The sequence below is a fragment of the Aristolochia californica genome, unplaced genomic scaffold, assembly GCF_029961685.1.
Source record: "Aristolochia californica isolate CCGP_79_NKW_82.1479 unplaced genomic scaffold, dmAriCali1.0.hap1 SCAF_5, whole genome shotgun sequence".
NCBI lineage: Eukaryota > Viridiplantae > Streptophyta > Magnoliopsida > Piperales > Aristolochiaceae > Aristolochia > Aristolochia californica.
This window is the reverse complement of record NW_027182214.1, coordinates 4,085,360-4,105,548: the sequence shown is the minus strand read 5'-3', so window position 1 is coordinate 4,105,548 and position 20,189 is coordinate 4,085,360. Positions and strand designations below refer to the sequence as shown.

At 39.4% G+C, this 20,189-nt stretch overlaps 2 protein-coding genes and 1 non-coding gene across 6 annotated transcripts in view; all 3 read right to left on the bottom strand.

The window, feature by feature from the left end:
- Positions 1-3,511: 3,511 nt before the first annotated feature.
- LOC137966393 (probable 3-hydroxyisobutyrate dehydrogenase-like 1, mitochondrial) lies at positions 3,512-3,874 on the bottom strand. The gene has a single exon (XM_068812977.1). The coding sequence runs from the start codon at positions 3,872-3,874 to the stop codon at positions 3,512-3,514; it is 363 nt and encodes a 120-aa protein (XP_068669078.1).
- Positions 3,875-4,410: 536 nt separating this feature from the next.
- The window catches only part of LOC137966158 (protein GET4-like), a 63,936-nt gene continuing 48,157 nt past the window's right edge, over positions 4,411-20,189 (bottom strand). The window contains exons 7-12 of one of the 4 annotated variants that reach the window (XM_068812692.1): positions 19,920-20,003; positions 18,110-18,156; positions 17,148-17,276; positions 8,106-8,190; positions 7,470-7,547; positions 4,411-4,741 (exon numbers count right to left, since the gene is read on the bottom strand). In XM_068812692.1, coding sequence (XP_068668793.1) covers positions 4,715-4,741; positions 7,470-7,547; positions 8,106-8,190; positions 17,148-17,276; positions 18,110-18,156; positions 19,920-20,003 — 450 coding nt within the window. In that variant the 3' untranslated portion in view covers positions 4,411-4,714. Of the gene's footprint in view, positions 4,742-7,469; positions 7,563-8,105; positions 8,191-17,147; positions 17,277-18,109; positions 18,157-19,919; positions 20,004-20,189 lie in introns of those variants that run through there. The other 3 variants (XM_068812693.1, XM_068812695.1, XM_068812694.1) reach the window with 3 other exon arrangements.
- LOC137966782 (U4 spliceosomal RNA) lies at positions 6,429-6,580 on the bottom strand. Its single transcript, XR_011116273.1, has one exon. It is a non-coding gene; the product is annotated as a U4 spliceosomal RNA (small nuclear RNA).

Genomic DNA, 20,189 nt, shown 5'->3' with positions numbered 1-20,189 from the left:
CATGTTTACACTCTTTTCAGTGATTTGATCATGGCATCCATTGCAAGAAGGAACATTAAAAATTTATGTAATTGTTCTAAAATGTTTATTATGTGGATAGCTTACTTCAGTTAATAAATGTTATGAAATCATATTGTTTATGTATATTTAAACCAAGCAAAGGAGAATATGATAAAATCATTATATTACCTTTGACATTCTTTGTTCTCATAAGTTGTATCACTTAAGGAATAAGATAATTGACCATTTTCTTCAACCACAACTTGCATGTAGAAGGGTAGATATAGAAGAGTTTTATATGACTCTCATAGTAAAAAGTTTTAAGTACAGGATGAGGTCTTACAAAAAAGTCATAGTTAAAGGTATTTTAATTACGTTAGTCTTCTATTTATGTTCAATTTGTTTAATTGTTTTAGAATATATATTTTAGTGTTTTAACTTTAGTAATTAGGGTAAAAGTAGTTTAATTGTAATTGAATTTTACTTGTTTTTTTTATTATAAATAGAGGTTCAATATACTTAAATTACATCAAGTTAGTGAAGTTTTACTCTTTTCCTTAAATTTAACATGGTATAAAAGAGGGTTCTGTGAGTCAATTATATTCATTTTTTTATGAATCATCTCTAGTAGTTTAGGTTCATATTCTATCTTTTTTTTTTTTCTTTCCTATCACAGTACTCGTTGTTTTCTTGGCGTTCATACCTCCATATTGAACTTTTCATATTCCAAATTATATATTGACGGCAAGATCTTTGAGTCTATTTTCCAACGCAAAAAGAAATTTGGTAATTAAAGTTTTTAACAAAGAAAAATCGATATTTGAAGCCACAAAGGTCAGATTGTAAGAGAGGTTCGAGTAGCAGCAAAAAGTTTTAATTTTTGGGGTGTTTTATTCCATCAAGAATGATACTTTATATGGAGGATTATACATTCAAAAAAATTTCAGTAAGTCTATTTTTTTACCTATCTAACCATTTCTTAATCTGAGTTTTCTATAGAGATATATCAATCTCATAAGAGTCAATGGTCATGCTGGGCAAAGAAGAAAGAGTATTCAGTTCAACTAGATTAAATAGTCCAAAATCTACCAAATTCTTTCTCACAAAAGAAGTATACTTGTGTAAGAAAAGTTATACTTCGATGAAAGGTATCGAAGTCTAGTTGAGAAGGAGAAAATTTCATGTTAATCTAATCTATATTTAAGGAGATATTTACATTGGAGTTGACAAAGGGTCAAACTACAAAACAAAGGAAATCAAGAGGTAATAAAAGATTCAAGAAGGAAGTTTTTTTATGTCCAATTAGGTACCAATTTAAAGGTACCCTTTTTCAGTTTTTCTTCTTCTCCTCTTCTTATGGTTCGTGCAATCTTGTGGTTGAAAGAGATCGAAGAGGAAGAGGAGAAAAAACTCGATCATCCATTGGATTATTCTGTGGATTTGTTGTTTGGCTTTTGCTATTTCGGATATAGATATCTCCCAAAATTATAGTTCAGAATTACAAATGGTTTATTACTCAAGAAATTAGACTCAAAAGATTTAATTTGATTTAAAAACTTTTTTCTATATAATCACTTGATTTGCTTCATTCTGTAGCGTGACCCTTGATTCTTTTTTTCTTGACATATAATTCTCTGTAAACGTATTTGTTACAAAAGGAGGGTTAGTCAACATTTACAACTACTTTAACTTCAACTTCAAGTTCAAGTTGGGTGTTAGTGTGAACGAGTTTAAATGCATTGAAAAACAGTTTCTAGTGTCAGTACCCTAAAATGAGAAATATAACCAAAACAAGAGAACGAGTAACTTGTAATAATATTTTTAAATAAAAAATATAACCAAAACAAGATGGATTTTGTACATAGTATTAATTAATAATATATTTTCACAATTAAAAATAATTAGTTTAATTAATTATAAAAATAAGATAATTAAACCAAAATAAGTGATCAAATACTTATTTTAATAATATTTTAATTACCACTATTAAATCACTAATTTTAATTATAATGTTTCTCTATTTTGAGCTATCTTTGTTGGAGAACGCAGTTTACACTAGATGCAACAGAGCTGCAGAACCCTTTTAAGTGAAGGAGCTAGACCTCTTCTGAACTAAGCAGAAGCACACCAGAACTAATACAGAAACCTTTATAGTGTAATATTAACTATCTTCAAAAGCTACCCTTTCCATTATTCACTTTACAAGATCATCTTGACACAATATTGCTGCTCAGAACTGCTAAATATGGCCTTCCCAAGTAAGTGAAAAAGATCTCCTCATCAAATTCAACAATGGAGGCATAACCTTCTTCCCTCATCAACATTGTCTAAAGTCTCATATATCTCCTCTGGCTTCCAGTTAAATGTATCACTGGGCACAAACATCATCCTACTATATGTGGTTTAATCTAGCTACAACCCGGGACTTTCCCAATTTTAGGCTCATGTAAGTAAATTTGCAAAAATAATACAGATCCCTGTGTTCTTGGGTTCAATCTCTTGCAGGTGATCATAAGAAAAATTTTCCAACTTCTGCATCACGAGTAATTGCTGCACCATTTAGTAATGCTCCGCACACATTTACATTTGGTTGAATGGGCATCATAGAGACATGTTCACTGCTTCAGAAAGCATCCCAGCACGGCTAAGGGTTCCACAAAACATGCATAATGCTCAACTTCATACAATGGCATACTGTCAAAGATCTTTTGAGCTTCTACTACTGCACCAACATGGGCACAAGCCGCCGGTACTACAGTAAACGTGACAGGATCAGGGTGGATACCACCCATAAGCATTTGAAACAAATACGTCAGAGTCAAATCCATATCAGATAGAGAAGGCTTGAATCTCTTTCCCTGCAGTGCTCGCAGAAAAGGCCATGTATGAGACGAGAGGGACTTCAAAATCGAAGTCAAACTGAAACCATCGGGTTTGACTGTGTTGCGGAGTTCATCGAGTAGAATAAATTAATAGCATCAATGTGTTGGTCATGGTGGGGTAAGCAAATAACATGGCATTGAGGAGAATATTTATAAGAGAAATATCATCGAATAGACGACGTGCTGCTGATATATTGCCAGACCTGGCGTAAAGCAAAAGGAGCTTCAACCCAAGGAAGTTGTCTGGATAACATTCAGAAGGAATAGATGGGTGCATATCTGCTTTGCCAGCAAGATGAGATGGTGGTCGGAGCAATATTGGATGAAGTGGCCGCAAGCTTGATAGTGTATGCGGTAGTCTTGTTTGGTTAGAGCAGCGGGAGGGAGTTTCAGAGGGTCGCTGGTTGCGAGGGAAACTAGGAGCTGAATTTGTGTCATCGAAGCGAAGAACGGCATATCGTGGGTGGATAGCAGGAGTACGACATGGGTGCATGCTTGAAATTTTTATTTTTCTTCTTCCCAACAACAGAGACCATCCGAGTGGAACTATTCACAATCTTTCCAAACTCTCAGAAACAGAAATGTTGCAATTAATCCTCTGGAGAAAGCATTGAAAAAGAGAGGCAAATTCACTGGGAAGCCTTCCCAGTACTGTCCAAGCTTGTGTTGTTGAGCCACTCCAGAGCTAGAATGAGAGTCTGCGTGCCCAAGTTTCCTTCACCGTGAGCCTTCAACGAAACATAGAGCTGGTGCGCCAATGCCAGCCCCGGCAGGTACACCCCCATGCTCTGGCATTTCATCAAGCAAATCCCCAAATCCTTCACGAAGTGATTCACATAGAACCCTGGCTCAAAATCCTTCTTCAGGATCCTCTCCCCATACAGGTCCAACGACTTCGATCCGGCGGCCCCCGTCGAGATCGCCTCCAGGAACTGCGCCACCTCTAGTCCCGCCTTGTGGGCGTATATCATCCCTTCCACCAGCCCCACCATAGTCGTCTCGATCGTAATCTAGAGACATCTTTCACATTACTAAAATTATCTGTATATTTTCAAATAATCGAATAATCAAGTACAAAATAACCATTATTCATATATTTTCCATTTAATAGGATAAAATTATCTAAAACTTTATTAATTGTGATTATGTTGCAATCTAGTTGATCAAACGATTTCTCGTAGCTGTCAACAATGTCGATGTCATTACTGCCCCTTGTAGACAGTTTTTGTTCTGGCATTCTGGTTTTCCTGAGTTGCCAAATCACGAATCCAGCCAATGGAGGATTGAGATTTTGCTAAAAACTCTCTCAACGCTTGTTCTTTTAGTACATATATGAATGGGAACTAGGTGTTCTTCTATTGTCTTCTTCATATAGAGGAAAGTACACCAGTACGTTAACAAAGGGGCACCAACCTGCAGAGTTAAGACCAGGCGGGATCAACAGGAGGAAGCCCTCTATCTGCTGCATGGAGCTTGACAGATCAATAGGTAGCTCCCTCACATGATCAGGAGTGAAAGTGGAAACAAGACTTGAGTCCATGATTTGATTACTTAGGAATTCACACAAGGGATAAAGCACCCTTTGAATCAAAGAATTTTGTCATAAATATGCACTTACAACATGTAGTTTTTGTTTTAAAAAAAAAGTTGCTTCTACCGACAAAGAAAAGAAGCTGAGATATGGTGACTGGAGTCAAATACCATCCAGTAACACATTGCATTGCTCATTTCGTAATTAATAATGAACTCTTGGAAAACCGCTCGATTTTTACTTTCGGAGCAGTACATTTAGAAGGGGGAAAATCTTTGAACCAGAGGGAGAGAGACAACCTTCATGCCATACCTTCACCTCCCATAACCTGCATCACGATTTGAATTAAATTTACAATCTCAGTAATCATAATTTTTAGTGCAAGTAGAGAATCACCTTTGGCACTTTCAACATTTCAAGATAAAACTTAAACATGGCAAAACCACCATAATAAGTATTCAAGTCAATGTTATAAAACTCGAACCTGTCATTACTTGGGCCTTTGGCTCAATGATCATAATGGGATTTTTAGTGTGAGGTTTTAGGTTCAAGCCTCACCAAGGGTTAAAGGGGGTGTAGATGTATTCAACATTAAAAAAAAGTACAAAATAAAAAATAAAACTTGACCCGGTCATTAACCCTGAGAGGTGAGTAGGCCTGATTCAACCCGGTTCAACTAGGTTTGACTATCGGGGGAAAAAGGTACAACTCCCCCCCCCCCCCCTCGCTTCTTACAGAGAGAGAAGGGGGTTCAGCCCCTACCCCTCCCACTTGCCACTACCAAACAGGGTAAGGACCTCTGCTGGCAGTGGCAGGGGGGAGGGGAGGGGCTGCCCCCTTTCTCCCTGCTGTCGCCACCATAAGACAATGGGAGCAGATATTGATTGATTAAAATGGGAAGGGTATCACCACAATTCCCGTCAGAGCCCTCATTGTTGGCTGCCCTTCCCCCATCTCTGTGCGATCTTCTTCCCAACACAATGGAGGACACCAACCCGGCTCACCTGCTAGGTCACCCGTTTAACTAGCAAACCTAGGCAAGTCAGCCGAATTTTAGACCCATAAACCGGACAAGGGACCAGGTTTGGTAGAACACAGTTCAACTGACTGGTCAAGTTCGGGTTCTAAAACAGAGATTCAAGTATATTTATATCAAACATTTGCAAATTAATCTAAGAAAGATCCTATTGAAGATAAAATATGAAAAACTTTTACATGTCTCTCATAGAAAGAAGTCTCACAAAGCCAGAATTATTATGGTGGAATCTTATAGGAGTCTCATAGAAGGAGGTCTCACAGAAGAGTCTCAATTTAAAGGTGTTTTAGTTATGTTAGTCTTCTATTTATGTTCAGTTGTTTAATTATACTAGGACTTATTTTTAAGTGTTAGACCTTGGGTATAATTGGGACAAGAGAAGTTTAAATATAGTTAGACTTTACTACTTTCCTCTATTATAAATAGGGGCTCATGTACTCATATTACAACAAGTCAATAAGTTTTTTCTCTTTTCCAGAAATTTAACAAATCCAAATCATACAAAACTTATGTTTCAGCCACTTCTAAAGCATCAGCCAAATTCTATTCTCAATGTGGCAGGGGAACTGAATACCCATAAAAAAATCATATTCAAAAGGAAAAAATTGCCATCAAGATTAATAGAATTAAAGCTTTGGAAGAAGTAATGACAGATTGAAAAACAAGGTTAGGGTCAACTCACGTCATGTACTCAATCTTCCTCTTTCTCAAGTTAAATTAGAATTTTCTATTGCTCTTGAAAATGTATAAACCAAAATCAATACTTATAGACTGAAACAAAAACAGCATACATTTATTAGCAGCTATTTTCGGAAAAAATATTCAGGGAAACAAAGCACTTTATTTATCTATTATCTTAGTTACCAAAAAAAAATACCAATTATTTTTTTGTAATGGATATCTATTATCTAATCTATTCGAGGTCAACTGGGTTTTCTTAGACTACTTTTTTTGGAAATTTCTGTCCTTAGATTTGTAGGGCTTTACCCTGGTAGGGAGCCCTTCCAGAAATTCTCGATGGCCAGGGCTGAACCCAAACCAAAGAGGGGGTTTGGAAATAGTTTTCAACCAGCAATTGACGCGCCTCGGTTAATACCTCACTAGCTGCGTCATTGCCCCAAGCGCAAAGATGGTTTTCTTAGACTACTTCAAACACTTCTTTATACTATTTATGCCTGAGATGCCATACGGTTAAGAGATTCAACAATTACCTAATTCATCTTTCAGAAAAATGGCAGGAAGTCTCATTGTATTCTTTGTCACTCTGACTCTTAATTTATCTCTTCTTCATGCTGCAATTATTTCTGGATCCCCCTTTTTCTTCTCATATTTCTTTATCTTTTCCTTTCTTCTATTTTCTAAGATTCATCTCTTCTTCACGCTGCAATTATTTCTAGATCACCCTTTTCTTGTCATAATTCTGTATCTTTTCCTTTCTTCTATTTGCTAAGATTTATCTCTTCTTCACGCTGCAATTATTTCTAGATCTCCCTTTTTCTTCTCATAGTTCTTTATCTTTTCCTTTTCTCTATTTGCTAATAAAAAACCATATATAAGAACTACCTCAACAGAAAGAACGTTTAATGATCAATTTTCATGCACTTAACCATTTCTATTGTAAGCACACATTTTCGTACCAAAATTAATTATCACCAATTGAAAACAAAATTCAAGGCCTAATACATCTTTCAGTCATTTGATGAGCTGATTTCACTGTTGTAAGTTACTCCAAATATCCGTGCTCTCACTTTTTACATAGTTTGTGCATTTCAAAAGAAATACTCATGTAACAAAAAAAGGTGATTACACGAATATAGCTCGCATAATCTAAACATACAGCTATTGGATTGTTTAAAAAACTAAACTAAAATGACGTGTTCAGCAAACAAAGAAAAACACTGTAAGTAAAAGTTTTACACCTAAAAACTTTTAAGCATTCAAGTATGAAGAACCCAGATACAGGCAAACAAGTAACATAAAATCACTCATTTTTCTATCAAGAATCTTGGAAATTGATTACCTTGAACAAATCACCAAACATGCCAAGCCCACTTGTACGCCTTACTCCATAGAATCTCTCCGCAATTTCATCTAGCAACTAAAGAATCAAAAGCTAGGATACAGTAAACATATGTGATCGCTTCCTCAAAACCAAAAATACTTAATAAAATAATGCAAGAGAAACTACGAATGTTCACAATGATGAAATAGTTAATAGTAGAGTTTGAAAATTTCATAGCTTATTAAAACAGTTATGAGTTATGAGGTTTGTCAAAAATAAATTAATCCAAGATTAAAAGGTATTGTGCTTATTATGTGGAAAAGAAGCCTCCGAACGTCGGCTAGCCATTTTGGGATAGACTTAAACTCAACTCTAACATGATTCAAATGAAGTATTAGTGCATGAGTTTCCACCCAAAAATAATTCACATATAGGAGCCGCAGAAAAATGACCGACACGCGCAGGGGTGTTAAAAATAATCGCACATTGGTCCAGGGTTAAAAAGATCATGAGCTGGAAAAGATTGAAAAATTAAAATTATACCTTATTCCGAGTTTTTCTTTTTCTTCTTTGTATAAAAAAGTGCAATTTTTTTCCCAGTAATGGTAAGTTTTTAGAGACATAAGGAGGGAGAACAAGGATAAGAAGCACCACCTCATTAAAAGCAGGTTCTCTCTCTATGCTTGACTTGAAATTTTGTCTCAATATCCTTAAAAGTGGCAAAGCATCTCTCTCCAACCTGCATGAAATATTTTTTTGAAGTATACACCCATTTATTTCTCCTTCACAAGAAAAGCACATATTTCAAATGTAAACAGTTAAAACCATCAGCACTGTTTCAGATAATACTAACAAAAAGATAATTTAATTTATCATACATGGATCCTGCAAAATAAACAAATTAGCAATGGAAAAATCCCTACGTATCAGACTTTCCTAAGATGAACAAATACCAAGAACTCTTTCTCTCTCTCTCTCTCGCTATATATATATATATTAGATGTATTAATGAATATAAATATCTACATATATAGGGAGATACAAATATAGATAGATAGATAAATAGATAGATAGATAGATATAGATACAAATAGAGAGATACAGAGAGAGAGAGAGAGAGAGAGAGAGTGAGGCAGAGCAAGGTTGACATCACCTATCAGTTTCAGTCAACACCCAAAGCCAGCAATCACATCCAAACCTGCAAGTAGCTGCAACATGCAGTAGCTAAATTTGCAGGATGCCGCAAATCTAAATTTGCAAGCTCCTCTTTGACTCCTAGTCAGGAAATCTTCTTAAAACTCCTCTGAAAGCTATCCGTGCAACCACATGTATCTACATGATCACTATCATATCCGCGGATTTCTCATAACTCGTGGCTCCATCCTTCATGCTCCACATACCTTCATGAGAAGGTACCACCTAATCCTAACTATTAAAGAATAGTCCCATATGGATTAGGGAGTACAAATATCTTGAGTTTATTAGTTAGAAAGCATCTTTCCCAACAAATAAACTCAAAATCTTTGTACTCACTAATCCATATGGGACTATTTCTTAACACTCCCCCTCACATGTAGGCCCTCTTTTGTGGCTCTACAAGTGGATAATTATGGTATCAGAGCAGGTACTCATATGTGGGCCTATACCTAAATTATCCACTTGTAGAGCTACAAAAGAGGGTCTACACCTAAATTATCCACTTATAGAGCCACAAAAGAGGGGCTACTCCTAAATTATCCACTTATAGAGCCACAAAAGAGGGCCTATACCTAAATTATCCACTTGTAGAGCCACAAAAGAGGGCCTACACATGAGGGAGAGTGTTAAGGAATAGTCCCACACCAAAGAACTGAAAAGTGGTCAACTGAAGAAGGAGAGGAGAAGGAGGCACAAGGAAGAGGGCGATTTTGAGGAGAGAATGAGTCGTCGTCGTTGGGAGGGGAGGTACCCCAACACGCCTCTTTTCCCTTCGGCAACTACGCTCGCCTCTGAACTCTTGCTTCCAATTCCCATTGGTCCAAAGAAAGGGACAAACACGATAGCAAACTCCAAGACAACGAAGACTGCCTTTTCCTTCAACACTGTTGAGAAGAGCTCTAAGCTCAACCATGTCATGACGGAGGAAGAGGGAAGCTGGTCGACGATGAAAGGAAAGAAGTCGGAAAAGAAGGGGAAACGAAGAGAATCGTGGAAATTCGGCGACTCATAAATTACCTTGGAGATGAAGCCAGGCAGACTCGGAATGGCTCTTCGATTAACGTCCAGAAATGGCAATCGACGATCCTTCGTTTCAATCCCTCTGGCCGCGGTCCCTAATTTCGCCCGTTGCTTAGAGGACGGTGACACGGTGAGAGAGCCACGACTCCGGGAGATCAGAGTGGGGGATATATCTTTCTCCCTCTCGGTGTTCCAGAAAAAGGGAATAAGGGAATTAAAAATCATACAGAGTCGAGGGCGTTTAATAAAGGCCCTGATACATCTCTCAGAAATTTTCGGAAGCACGCCCTGCTGGAAACCACTGCGAGAGGAAATCCTGAAAATGGGAGGGATATACGCTGGTCAACCTCTGAAAACTGGTGAAAGCCCCTCCATCATCCGCCCTGCTCCACCCGAGAAAGACCCATTGCACTACCCCCCTCTACCAAGTACTCCCCAAAAATTCGTTGCCAGATGCGCTTCGTCTCCCTCCCAGAAAGGCACAACCAACAGCCAAAACCCTTCCCTCCACCTATCGCCAGATCTTCTCTCGGCAGGCAAAAGGGAGATGGAATCAGTGTTCATAGTTGAAACCAAGTCCGAAGCCTGGACGGTGGACTCTCTTGCAGCATGGCTCCGGGACAAGCTAGAGTCGGATTACCTACCCAAAACTTCATGGTTAGGCTCCCGCAGATGGTTGGTCTCTCTCAACTTGAGGGAGGACATAGCGACAGCCTTGGATGCCGAAGTCTAGGAAAATGAGTCGGCTGTGGATGTCATGAATTGGGAGGAGACCGAGCTATGCCGTCCCCTTGGTCAGTGGATCTCCGTCAAGGGGCTGCCGATTGAGCTCTAGTCGAAGGAGATTCTGCACCGAATTTTTGAGATGTTCAGGCAAACAATCAAAGGGCAGAAGACACTACTGAGCGGCGTAACATGGAGGTTGCAATGGTTTTCGTTGTTCCATCCTCCCGGTGGGCTGGAAATCGTTTTTGGAACTTATTTGCGGCGAAAACTTCGTCTGGCTCAAAGTCTCGTTCGGCGAAGTGGGTATTCTTCACTCGCCGAAGCGTTGCCAGACACGAAGGGGATGACCTCTCGCCGAGTCCGAATCATCTCCCAGTCGAGTTAACTCAGACAACCACTCATCATGCTCAGACGACTCAACCTCGCTGCCGAGTTCCGAGTTAGACTCGTCTGCAGATTTCAACGCCTCGGGGAGCGTTTCGAGATTTAATATATCAGATGATATCTCAACTTTCAAAGTGCTGTCACCGATTTCTATCCCGAGGAGAATCCCAAGGTATGCCAGCTGGCTCCCATCAAAATTCAAAATCTGGTGAATCCCGACGTATGCCAGCTGGTTTCCCCCAATGTTCAATTTCTCAAGGAGCATCCCGAGGAGTATCCCGAAGAGAATCCCGAGAAATGCCAGCTGATTCCTCCCTAAATTCAAACTCAAATAAGAAAGGAGAATCCCGAGGAAAAATGAAGGTTGGTTTTCCCGATATTTCAAAGGCACCACACTTCTCAAAGCACATCAGCGCTAGAAATAACTTTTTCCCCGCCGCATTTTCGTCGGATGCCCCCCAAATCCGGATGGCCTCACCCCCTCCCACACGTCTTCCCCTAACCCCACGTCCTCTTCCATCTTTTCGTCAGATGTCACCCCCAAAGTTGCTCCCTCAGCCTCCGAAATCCCATCTTCCATCACTTCACCTTCAACTTCTTCTGACCTTTCGTCAGAAATATCCCAAAAAGCTACCTTTTCAACTCCCGAAATCTCATCTTCTCACACGTCATCCCCAGTTTCTCCACCTTCCCACACGTCTTCCCCAAATCCCGAAACCCCTGCATCCCCGAAATCACCTTCTCCCTCTCATTTCTCAAACTTGACCAACCCCCTCTTTCGAAAAAACCTCACCTCCCATTCCTTTCCCTCCTCTTCCCAAGAGTCCTCTTGGAGCCCGAAATCTAGAGACCTGCATACCGATGTTTTCAAGCGAAGTTCAGGCTCCAAAAAAAACATTTTTTCCCCCACGACTCTCGGGGTAAATTACTTTCCCTCGCCTCTCCCTAAAATCCTGCTCAACCAAGGCTACCATAATCCCCATTCCGATACCCAGTGTTCTTCCAGAATCCTTTCCCCTCTCCCTAAAAGGTCAGAACTAACGGCATCGCCCAATTCGTCCTTCCCTTCACCAATGGAACCTGAAATTCCTGAATAGGCAGCGTCCCCCCTGTCATCGATACATATCAAAGAAGACGGCGACGCCTGGAGAAAGAGATTAACAAAGGAAATAAGCCCTTGACCATCCCTCAAACGCCTGAGAGGCATGATAGTCCTCAGCTCCCGACTCCCTCACCTGGTAGACCCGATCATCTGGTGGAAGAACTTCAGGTCGAGCAACCTAAATATGACGACGAGACATGGCAACAACTGATGAGTCTCGCGCGGATTTTTGGAGCAATGTACAGAGGCTAGTTGCCTAGAGACAACACCTCGTCGGGAGTACAAACTCTCAGTTCCATATGATTGTGTTATCTTGGAACGTAAGGGTATTGGTGGTTTTCGGAAGAAGGAAATGGTTTCAAATTTTCTCTCCTAGTTCAAACCCTCTATGGTTATTTTACAAGAGACAAAATGTTAGGAGATGTCTGACACTATCGTTAAGGAGATCTGGTCGAATCTTTCTATTAAATGGGCGGTTGTTAACGCATTAGGCCATTTCGGGGGTATCCTTGTGGCCTGGGACTCTTCTCTTTTGGACTCCCTCCATGTGTTTGAAGGTCTTTTCTCCCTAGGCATCCAATTCAGGGATCTCTCCTTCGGCAGGATATGGTGTATAAGGGGAGTGTACGGCCCAACCAGATATCGTGAGAGCACTCTCTTTTGGGAAGAACTATGCGAGCTATATCAATCTTGGAGGCTCCCATGGATTTTTGCGGGTGACATCAATGCAATCAGGTATTGCAATGAGAAGAAACCCCCCGCCACTCGTATTTCTGCTTCTATGAGAGGTTTTTCAGATTTCATTGGCAGTTGTGGTTTGGATGAAATCTCATTATCCAGGAAAAATTACACATGATCGAATAGCCAATAGCAACCGATTTTATTAAAGTTGGATCCTTTCTTGGCTTGTCCTAACTGGTTGCAGCTCTTTGGAAATGTCTCGGGGCGCGTTCTCAACAAGGAGGGGTCAGATCACTGGCCAATCATGGTAACCACTTCTTTTGAGAAATGGGGTCCTTCCCTCTGAAGCTTCGTTTCTTAAAAGGTAAAATCAAGGAGTGGGCCGCCTGTCACCGTACTGCATTGGCTGCTAAAAAGTTCTCTTCTTGCTCAGATTGCGGATTTGGACCTTGCTGAGGAACAAAGGTACTTGACTTTGGAGGAATATTCCTCCCGAGTCTCTTTTAACTCTAAACTCAATTTTATCCTTCATCAAGAGAAAATCCGATGGAAACAATGAGCTAGATTTTAATGGCTGAAGGAAGGAGATGCCAATACTAAATTCTTTCATGTTGTGGCTTCGGCAAAACGTAGGTCCTATCGAATTACCTCATTATGTATTAATAATGAGGTAACGTCGTGTAGGACCGATATCACTAATGTGATGTTGAAGTATTTTACAGATCTATACTCAGAAGAATCCTACAATAGGCCAAAATTACAGCACATCAGATTCTCTCGGTTATCTCTAGTTGCTGCCTCTTTATTAGAGCTTCCTTTCTCGGCCGCGGAAATAGAGCGCTCTATCCTAGGCATGGAATGTGATAGAGCGCCGGGCCCTGAGGGCTTCAATGGTGATTTTCTTAAGAGATTTTGGCCCTGGCTCAAGGAGGACATCTCATAAATGATTTATGGTTTTTTCAGAAATGGGGTCACTTTCCGCAGTATCGGTGCGTCATTTATTGCATTGGTCCCGAAGAAGGCTAATGTCGAGAGGCCAGAGGATTTTCAACCTATCAGTCTCGTCTCAAGTGCCTACAAAATCATTGCTAGAATTCTGGCTCATCGCCTAAAAACTTTTCTTCATGCCGTCATACATAGAGGGCAAGGTGCTAAGGAAGAGCAATTTTAGACTCCACTATGGCTGCACATGAGCTTATTGACCATTTCCAGCGGAATGAGGAGCCTAGAATTGTGCTGAAGCTTGATTTAGAGAAGGCATTTGATAGAGTTAATTGGATTCTCCTTGATGAGATCATGGGTCAGATGGGTTTTGGAGACAGATGGATATTTTAGATAAGGAGTTGCGTGGGATCGGCCTCATATTCTATCCTTTTAAATGGCACAATCTGTGGGTTCTTCAAAAGGTCTAGAGGTATTAGACAAGGTGATCCGCTCTCCCCCCTCCTTTTCAACATGATCGGTGAATTCCTCTCTTCTATGTATTATTCTACAGTTAGCCTTGGATGGCTTCCTCCGATCAGCCCTCAAGAAGCATTTAATGTCCCTATCCTCCAATATGCAAACAATACTATCATATTTGGGATCGGTAACATTGAGGGAGCTAGGAAGATTAAAGCAATTTTGGGTCTTTTTGAGGTAGCATCAGGCCAAAAAGTTAATTGGGGAAGACCTCTCTTATGGGGTTTAATGTTAGTCCTGCGCTTCTTGCAGAGACTGCTAGTTTATTCGGTTGTTCAACAAGCAATTTACCATCCACATATCTTGGCCTGCCATTATTCAACGGCCATATCTGTAAAAGGCTTTGGAATCCAGTGATTGAGAGGATTGAATCCAGGCAAACAACTTGGAAAGGGCGGTTGCTTAGTGAGGCAGGGAGGCTCACCCTTGTCAAATCTTGCATTGCAGGTATTCCAAATTATTCTCTATCTTTTATGCCCTGTCCTGCATCCATATATAAGACAATGGATAAACTCAAAAGAAGGTTCTTATGGAGAGAATCGAGTGATACTTTTAAATATCACTTGGTCAAATGGGATGAAGTCTGTTTGCCAAAAAATTTGGGCGGCTGGGGATTCAGAAAACCAAAGATATGAACCAAATCCTCAAATCTCTGGAAGGAAATTGTTATCGCCAAGCTTGGATGTATGTCTCATTGGTGGACGTCAAGGGGAAATCAGAGAGGTCTATCTCTAATTTGGAGAGCACTATATCTACTTGTTCCAAAATTTTCAGTTGCTTGCAGATTCTATGTTGGAAACGGTAGCTCTTAAATTTTGGGATGATATATGGTTGGGGCAGGAGCCTCTACAGATTGCCTTCAGAAGTTTGTTTCTCCTATCCACCCATAGGAATATATCAGTTGCCGATGCTTTCGAGGGGTGTGGTATGAACCTTCATCCTAAAAGAGGACTTTCGGACTCCGAGGCTTTAGAGGCCAGTCGATTGATGGATTCAGTAACTGCTGTAAATATTCGTCTTTTGGTGGCAGATAAGATCGTTTGGTGGCCAGAGAAAAAAGGCATCTTCTCAGTATCATCTGCTTTCAGTTTCAACAATGGTTGGAATACTTCTCATCAGAATCATGAGGTCTTTTTTGTTTGGTGTCTATGTGCTCCTCCTAAGTTTAAATTCTTTATGTGGAGTGCTTGTCACGGCAAGATTCTCTCGGCTGACGTGCTTAGAAGAAGAGGTCATCCCTCAGTAGACCCCTTATGTCCTCTCTGCAATATTGAAGCTGAGTCCACTAGTCACATTTTGCTTCAATGCATCTTCTCATGGAAGGTGTGGACATCCATTCTCAGCAGGATGGGGATTCAATTCTGTATGGCGGCCGATTTGATCTCATTCAGTAAATCGCTTCTTGGTATGTCCCTTCCTAGTCTCAGGAAGGTGATGCTCTTGGCCTGTGCTAGCTTTATACCGTGGGGTTTATGGAATGAGCGCAACCGTAGAAGGTTTGAAGGTAAAATCGAATCTGCGGATCGGGTGGCAAACCGAGTGGTAGGGCATATTTCCTCTTGGCTCTGACGAAGAAGTTTTTCTCCTCATTTGTGGGGACTCCTATCCGTGATAACTGGTTTAATTTGACTATGTTGCACTTGAAGACAAATGCCCGGACTATGCAGAAATGGACCCCTCCTGATCCTGGTTACTTTAAGTTGAGCTTTGCTGGTTCTTCTCTGGGTAACCCCAGGCTCTCAGGATTCGGCGGGGTTATCTTGGACCACCTAGGTAAACAACTTTACTCATATGTCAGTCCTTTAGGAATCACAGACTCTACGTCGGCAGAGCTTCACGGTCTACTCAATGGGCTCCGCGTTTTCCGAGATAAGTGCTCCGGTCCCCTCCATATCGAAGGGGACTCGAAGGTGGTCATTGGATGGTGCGAGCGCGCATCCCCTCCCCCGTGGAGTCATTGGGACATTTTTTGGGAGATTATTGAAATTTGCTCATTATTAGCTTGTATTTGGTCTCACATTCCGAGATCCGCAAATTCGGCAGCCGATGCGCTTGCTAAAAACGGAGCTACCCTTCAATCCCTGGTTGTCAGGGAGATGCTCTCCTCTTTGTAATTTCTGTAATTTCTTGTTTATATATACACATCTTTTTCAAAAAAAAAAAAAAAGGAATAGTCCCACATGGATTAGTGAGTACAAAGATCTTGAGTTTATTAGTTGGGAAAGAGGCTTCCTAAGTTGCTAGTCATGTTGGAATGGGCCTTGGACCCAACTTCACACTAACCATCCTCACCACTATGTCACCACGAGACACAAAAGAGTAGAAAATTCTTTGGATGCCAAAACATATCACAAAGTGTTGACATAGAGGCTTCAGATCATCTCCATATGCATGCATGTGAGTGTGTACATATCCGAGAGGGGGCTTAAGAGAGAGGCTCCAGGAAAAGGAAGTTGAGAGAAGAACAAAAAAAACTAAAAAAGTTACACTCATGATGAATAGGGAGTGTCCACAATGGATTCCCAAGGATTTTTGCAACCAGAATACTTAATGCCACCTCCTCATAAGTATTTCCCAGGAGCTGCCTATATCAATACTTTAATCTAGTAATTACCTCAATGCACCTTGAAATTATCATGAACCTACACAGTGAACTAGAGTTTCGTTAGTTCTTAGGTACCATGTCCCCTTTCTAGACATTGGTGTGCTCATTTTTTTCAGTAGAAACCATAAAACTTTAAGAATCATTTCTGAGACAAGATACCTTTGCTTTTAAATGGGTCCAAAATCCTTATTAGATCTGAAGTACTAATTTAATCATGGCAACCCAATCCAATCCATGAACCAACCAAAGATTCACAGCAAACTAGCATAATTTTTCCACTGATTTCTAATTATGAGTAAATATAGCCCCATGTGGATTAGGTGGCTCAAGGGCCACAAGGGGGTTCTAGTGTGAGGTATTGGGCTCAAGTCCACTCAAGTACAGGGTTCGAGTCTCACTAGAGTATTGAGTTCAACTTCCACTAGGGTATTAGGATTCAACACTCGAAGTAAATAAATAAGTAGAGACACTTCCGGAAGCTTACATGACACAATGATAGACAAAGACTGAGGTAACTTACGTCTGCAACAGATAGAGAATGAACTTGATGAGATCTGAACGAGGGAACTCAAGGTCTTTTAATTTCAATTGTTTCCTTAGCTCATCCAGGATATAATTAGCATCTCTCATATTCCCCAAGGACAAATACCTACCAGCAGAAATACACAAAAAACAAAAAGAATTAGCAACTCCATGATATTAGATCTGTGAAGTGTGCGTTCATACAGTTGAAAACAGCCAGTGCGGGTACACTATCAGCCATAGGAAGGAACAATTGCAAGTGGGTTTATACAGAAGCAACCCTAGAATGGACCTTCTATGAGTAACCAATTTCCCAAACCTATTTCAATGATAGACAACCAATTGTAAATGAACTTTGTTTCTTTTTTAATTTAAGAAAATATTAAGAAGCAAAAAAAGAAAAATTGGAGTGAACTCATGTCTCTAAAAACTTAACATTACTGGGGAAAAAATTGCACTTTTCTGTAAAACATATGCCACCTCACGGAAAGAATTCTGAATAATAATGGCATCCAGACTGTTCAAATGGTGGATTCATGACATTTACATAAAGACCACATATAATGCATACTTCAACTTTCTTCAGTTATATATGTGCGAAAATACACAGAACTTAACTTGAAGGTAAAAGTGCTTTGACTCAGTTTATGAAATGACTAATATTTGTTATCCCACACCAATATTTTGTTAGATCCAAATTTTATACCTTCACATGTTGATTACACAAGGACAATACACCCCACACCCCAGTGAAACTTGAACTCCAGAACTCACATTACAAACCCCCATGTGGCCATTGAACCAAATGGCCAATCCGCTGTTAGAGTCAAGCAAAATAAGAAATCTTATAGGAAAAAAAAGACCATCTTACAAAAAAGAAATAGAGAACAACAAGGAAGAATTTTTACCCCTAAAAATAAAAATAGACCAATGGTTAACAAACCAGTAGAATTAACTTACATAAGGACAGCCCGTGCTATGGCCAGATCATCTTCTCCTGGATAGCACTGGAAGATTAAATTCGGTCAATTATAAAATCACAAAAATTACTTTAGGGTGAAAAAAGTAAGAAAACCCAAACATATAAGCTTTAACCTGGTTTTTTTCTTTTTCTTTTTTTGGTTGAAAATGAGTCATAACTTTGAGAGGTTAAGTTTATGTGGATGCAGGAATTTTTCATAAAATAATGTAGAAATTTGATAAATTAATGGTAAAGCATTGCAATCATCACAATCATTACATAGCCAGCAACCAAAAGTGTGTGTGTGTTGCCCGAAAGAGAGAGAGAGAGAGAGAGTGAGAGAAGAGAGAGATTAGCCTTAGAGATGACAGATACATAATCTAGGAGTATATGCCTGTATTCTGTGTGTGATATGTGCCTCTTTGTCACCGTCTTTGTCATAAAATGGGATTGTTTATGTAGAAAATGGCATTTAGCATTCTGAAAAGAGAAGGGAAACCTCCAGCACAGTTATTAGACCAAACATGCTTTATTAGAATGCTGGACAATAGTAAAGTAAATTAATAGAAAAAGAAAGGTTCTGATGATGAGAATATCTAATGTAGATGTGGCAAAAACCAGGAAAGAAAACATTAGAAATGTACATACTATAGACACTAAGGAATAGCAAAAAGATATGAAAGAAGTCACCTATTGAGGGACTAACAAATAACAAAAAGACCAAACGGGAGAAAGAATGGATGCATGTGTATATACACATACACTAACACAGATGTGTGTGTGTGTGTATATATATAGAGAGACAGAGACAGAGACGGGTCATTTGTATGCCCAAGCCGTGGACCCATGAATTGTAATGTGAAAGGTTTGCAAAATAACAATCTGAGAATAAGTAATATATAAGCAAATATTACATTGTATATCATGACTCCAACCATACCCATAAACCTATATACAGTGATTTGGGAAAAAAAGAAATACAAATCTGAAATTGAAAAATAAAAAATATTCTTCACGAAAGTACAACGTATGTTTTTTATCCCAGGAAATTTTTTAAAAACTTTAAATATATAGCTCAAGAAAAAAATTTAGGTGAAAAATAAAGGTCATAGACAAATAAAAAACAACCAAATCTCATTATTTGTGAAATCAGTTACGTGTGGTAGACTAGGCCTTTAGCTCAATGGTCACATGGGAAGGCCTCTAGTATGAGCTATTGAGTTCAAGTCCCACCAAGAGGTATGATGTGCAATGAGGCTCATGTAATTCAGAAAAAATAAAGAACAAAACAAATTCAGTTACATGTAGAGCTTCTACAAGTTCTAACCAATCCTTCTTTAGCAGCTGAAATCTCACATAACTTTGTTTCCTTGTTCTGCTCATATACTTTCTCCAATGCTCACTAACTTTGTTTTATTGAGGCTTGATATATTATCTCATAGATGTACTAGAGGTGCACCAAATCTGAAAGATATATATATTCTTACAAAAAACTGTAAACTATAATGAGAACGTCAAGGAGTCAACGTGGAGCAGAAAATGAAACATAAAGACATGCACCAAAAAAATGCATGTTAAAATGTACTGGCTGCCTAGGAATTATATTTATCATGTGAACGGTACAAAATTTACAGCCCCTTGCAATCAGCCAAGCCCACTAACATATTGAAGTGAAGTTTTCTGAACGAAATTGGATCCAAATGTAAATGTACTTTTTTGTAGTCGAAACATGACCACTACTTTTTTTTTCTTTTTTCTTTTTTGAAGAAGGGGGGAGAGGGGGGAAGGAACTTCAGACATGGTGCTAACCTTGCCCATAAAATTAACTAATGTAGAAGCGAACTTTTCTGGATGGTTCCCTCTAACGAAATGAAGTGAAACCTTTGCCATATCCTGCAAGAATAGATACATAGATTTTTCCAGTTGAATAAACCACCAATAAACAAGTAAAGCCTCAACATGAAATGAAGGATGAATTCCAAAAAACAATACCAGATATCAGTGATATCGCAATTGAAACTTTTTTTAATACCCAATACACCCAATGAGGCTTTAATCCAAGACCTCACACTAGAAACT

What these genes read in the sequence shown, in the direction of transcription:
- LOC137966393 (XM_068812977.1), bottom strand. Translation starts at nt 3,874, where the DNA reads ATGGTGGGGCTGGTGGAAGGGATGATATACGCCCACAAGGCGGGACTA.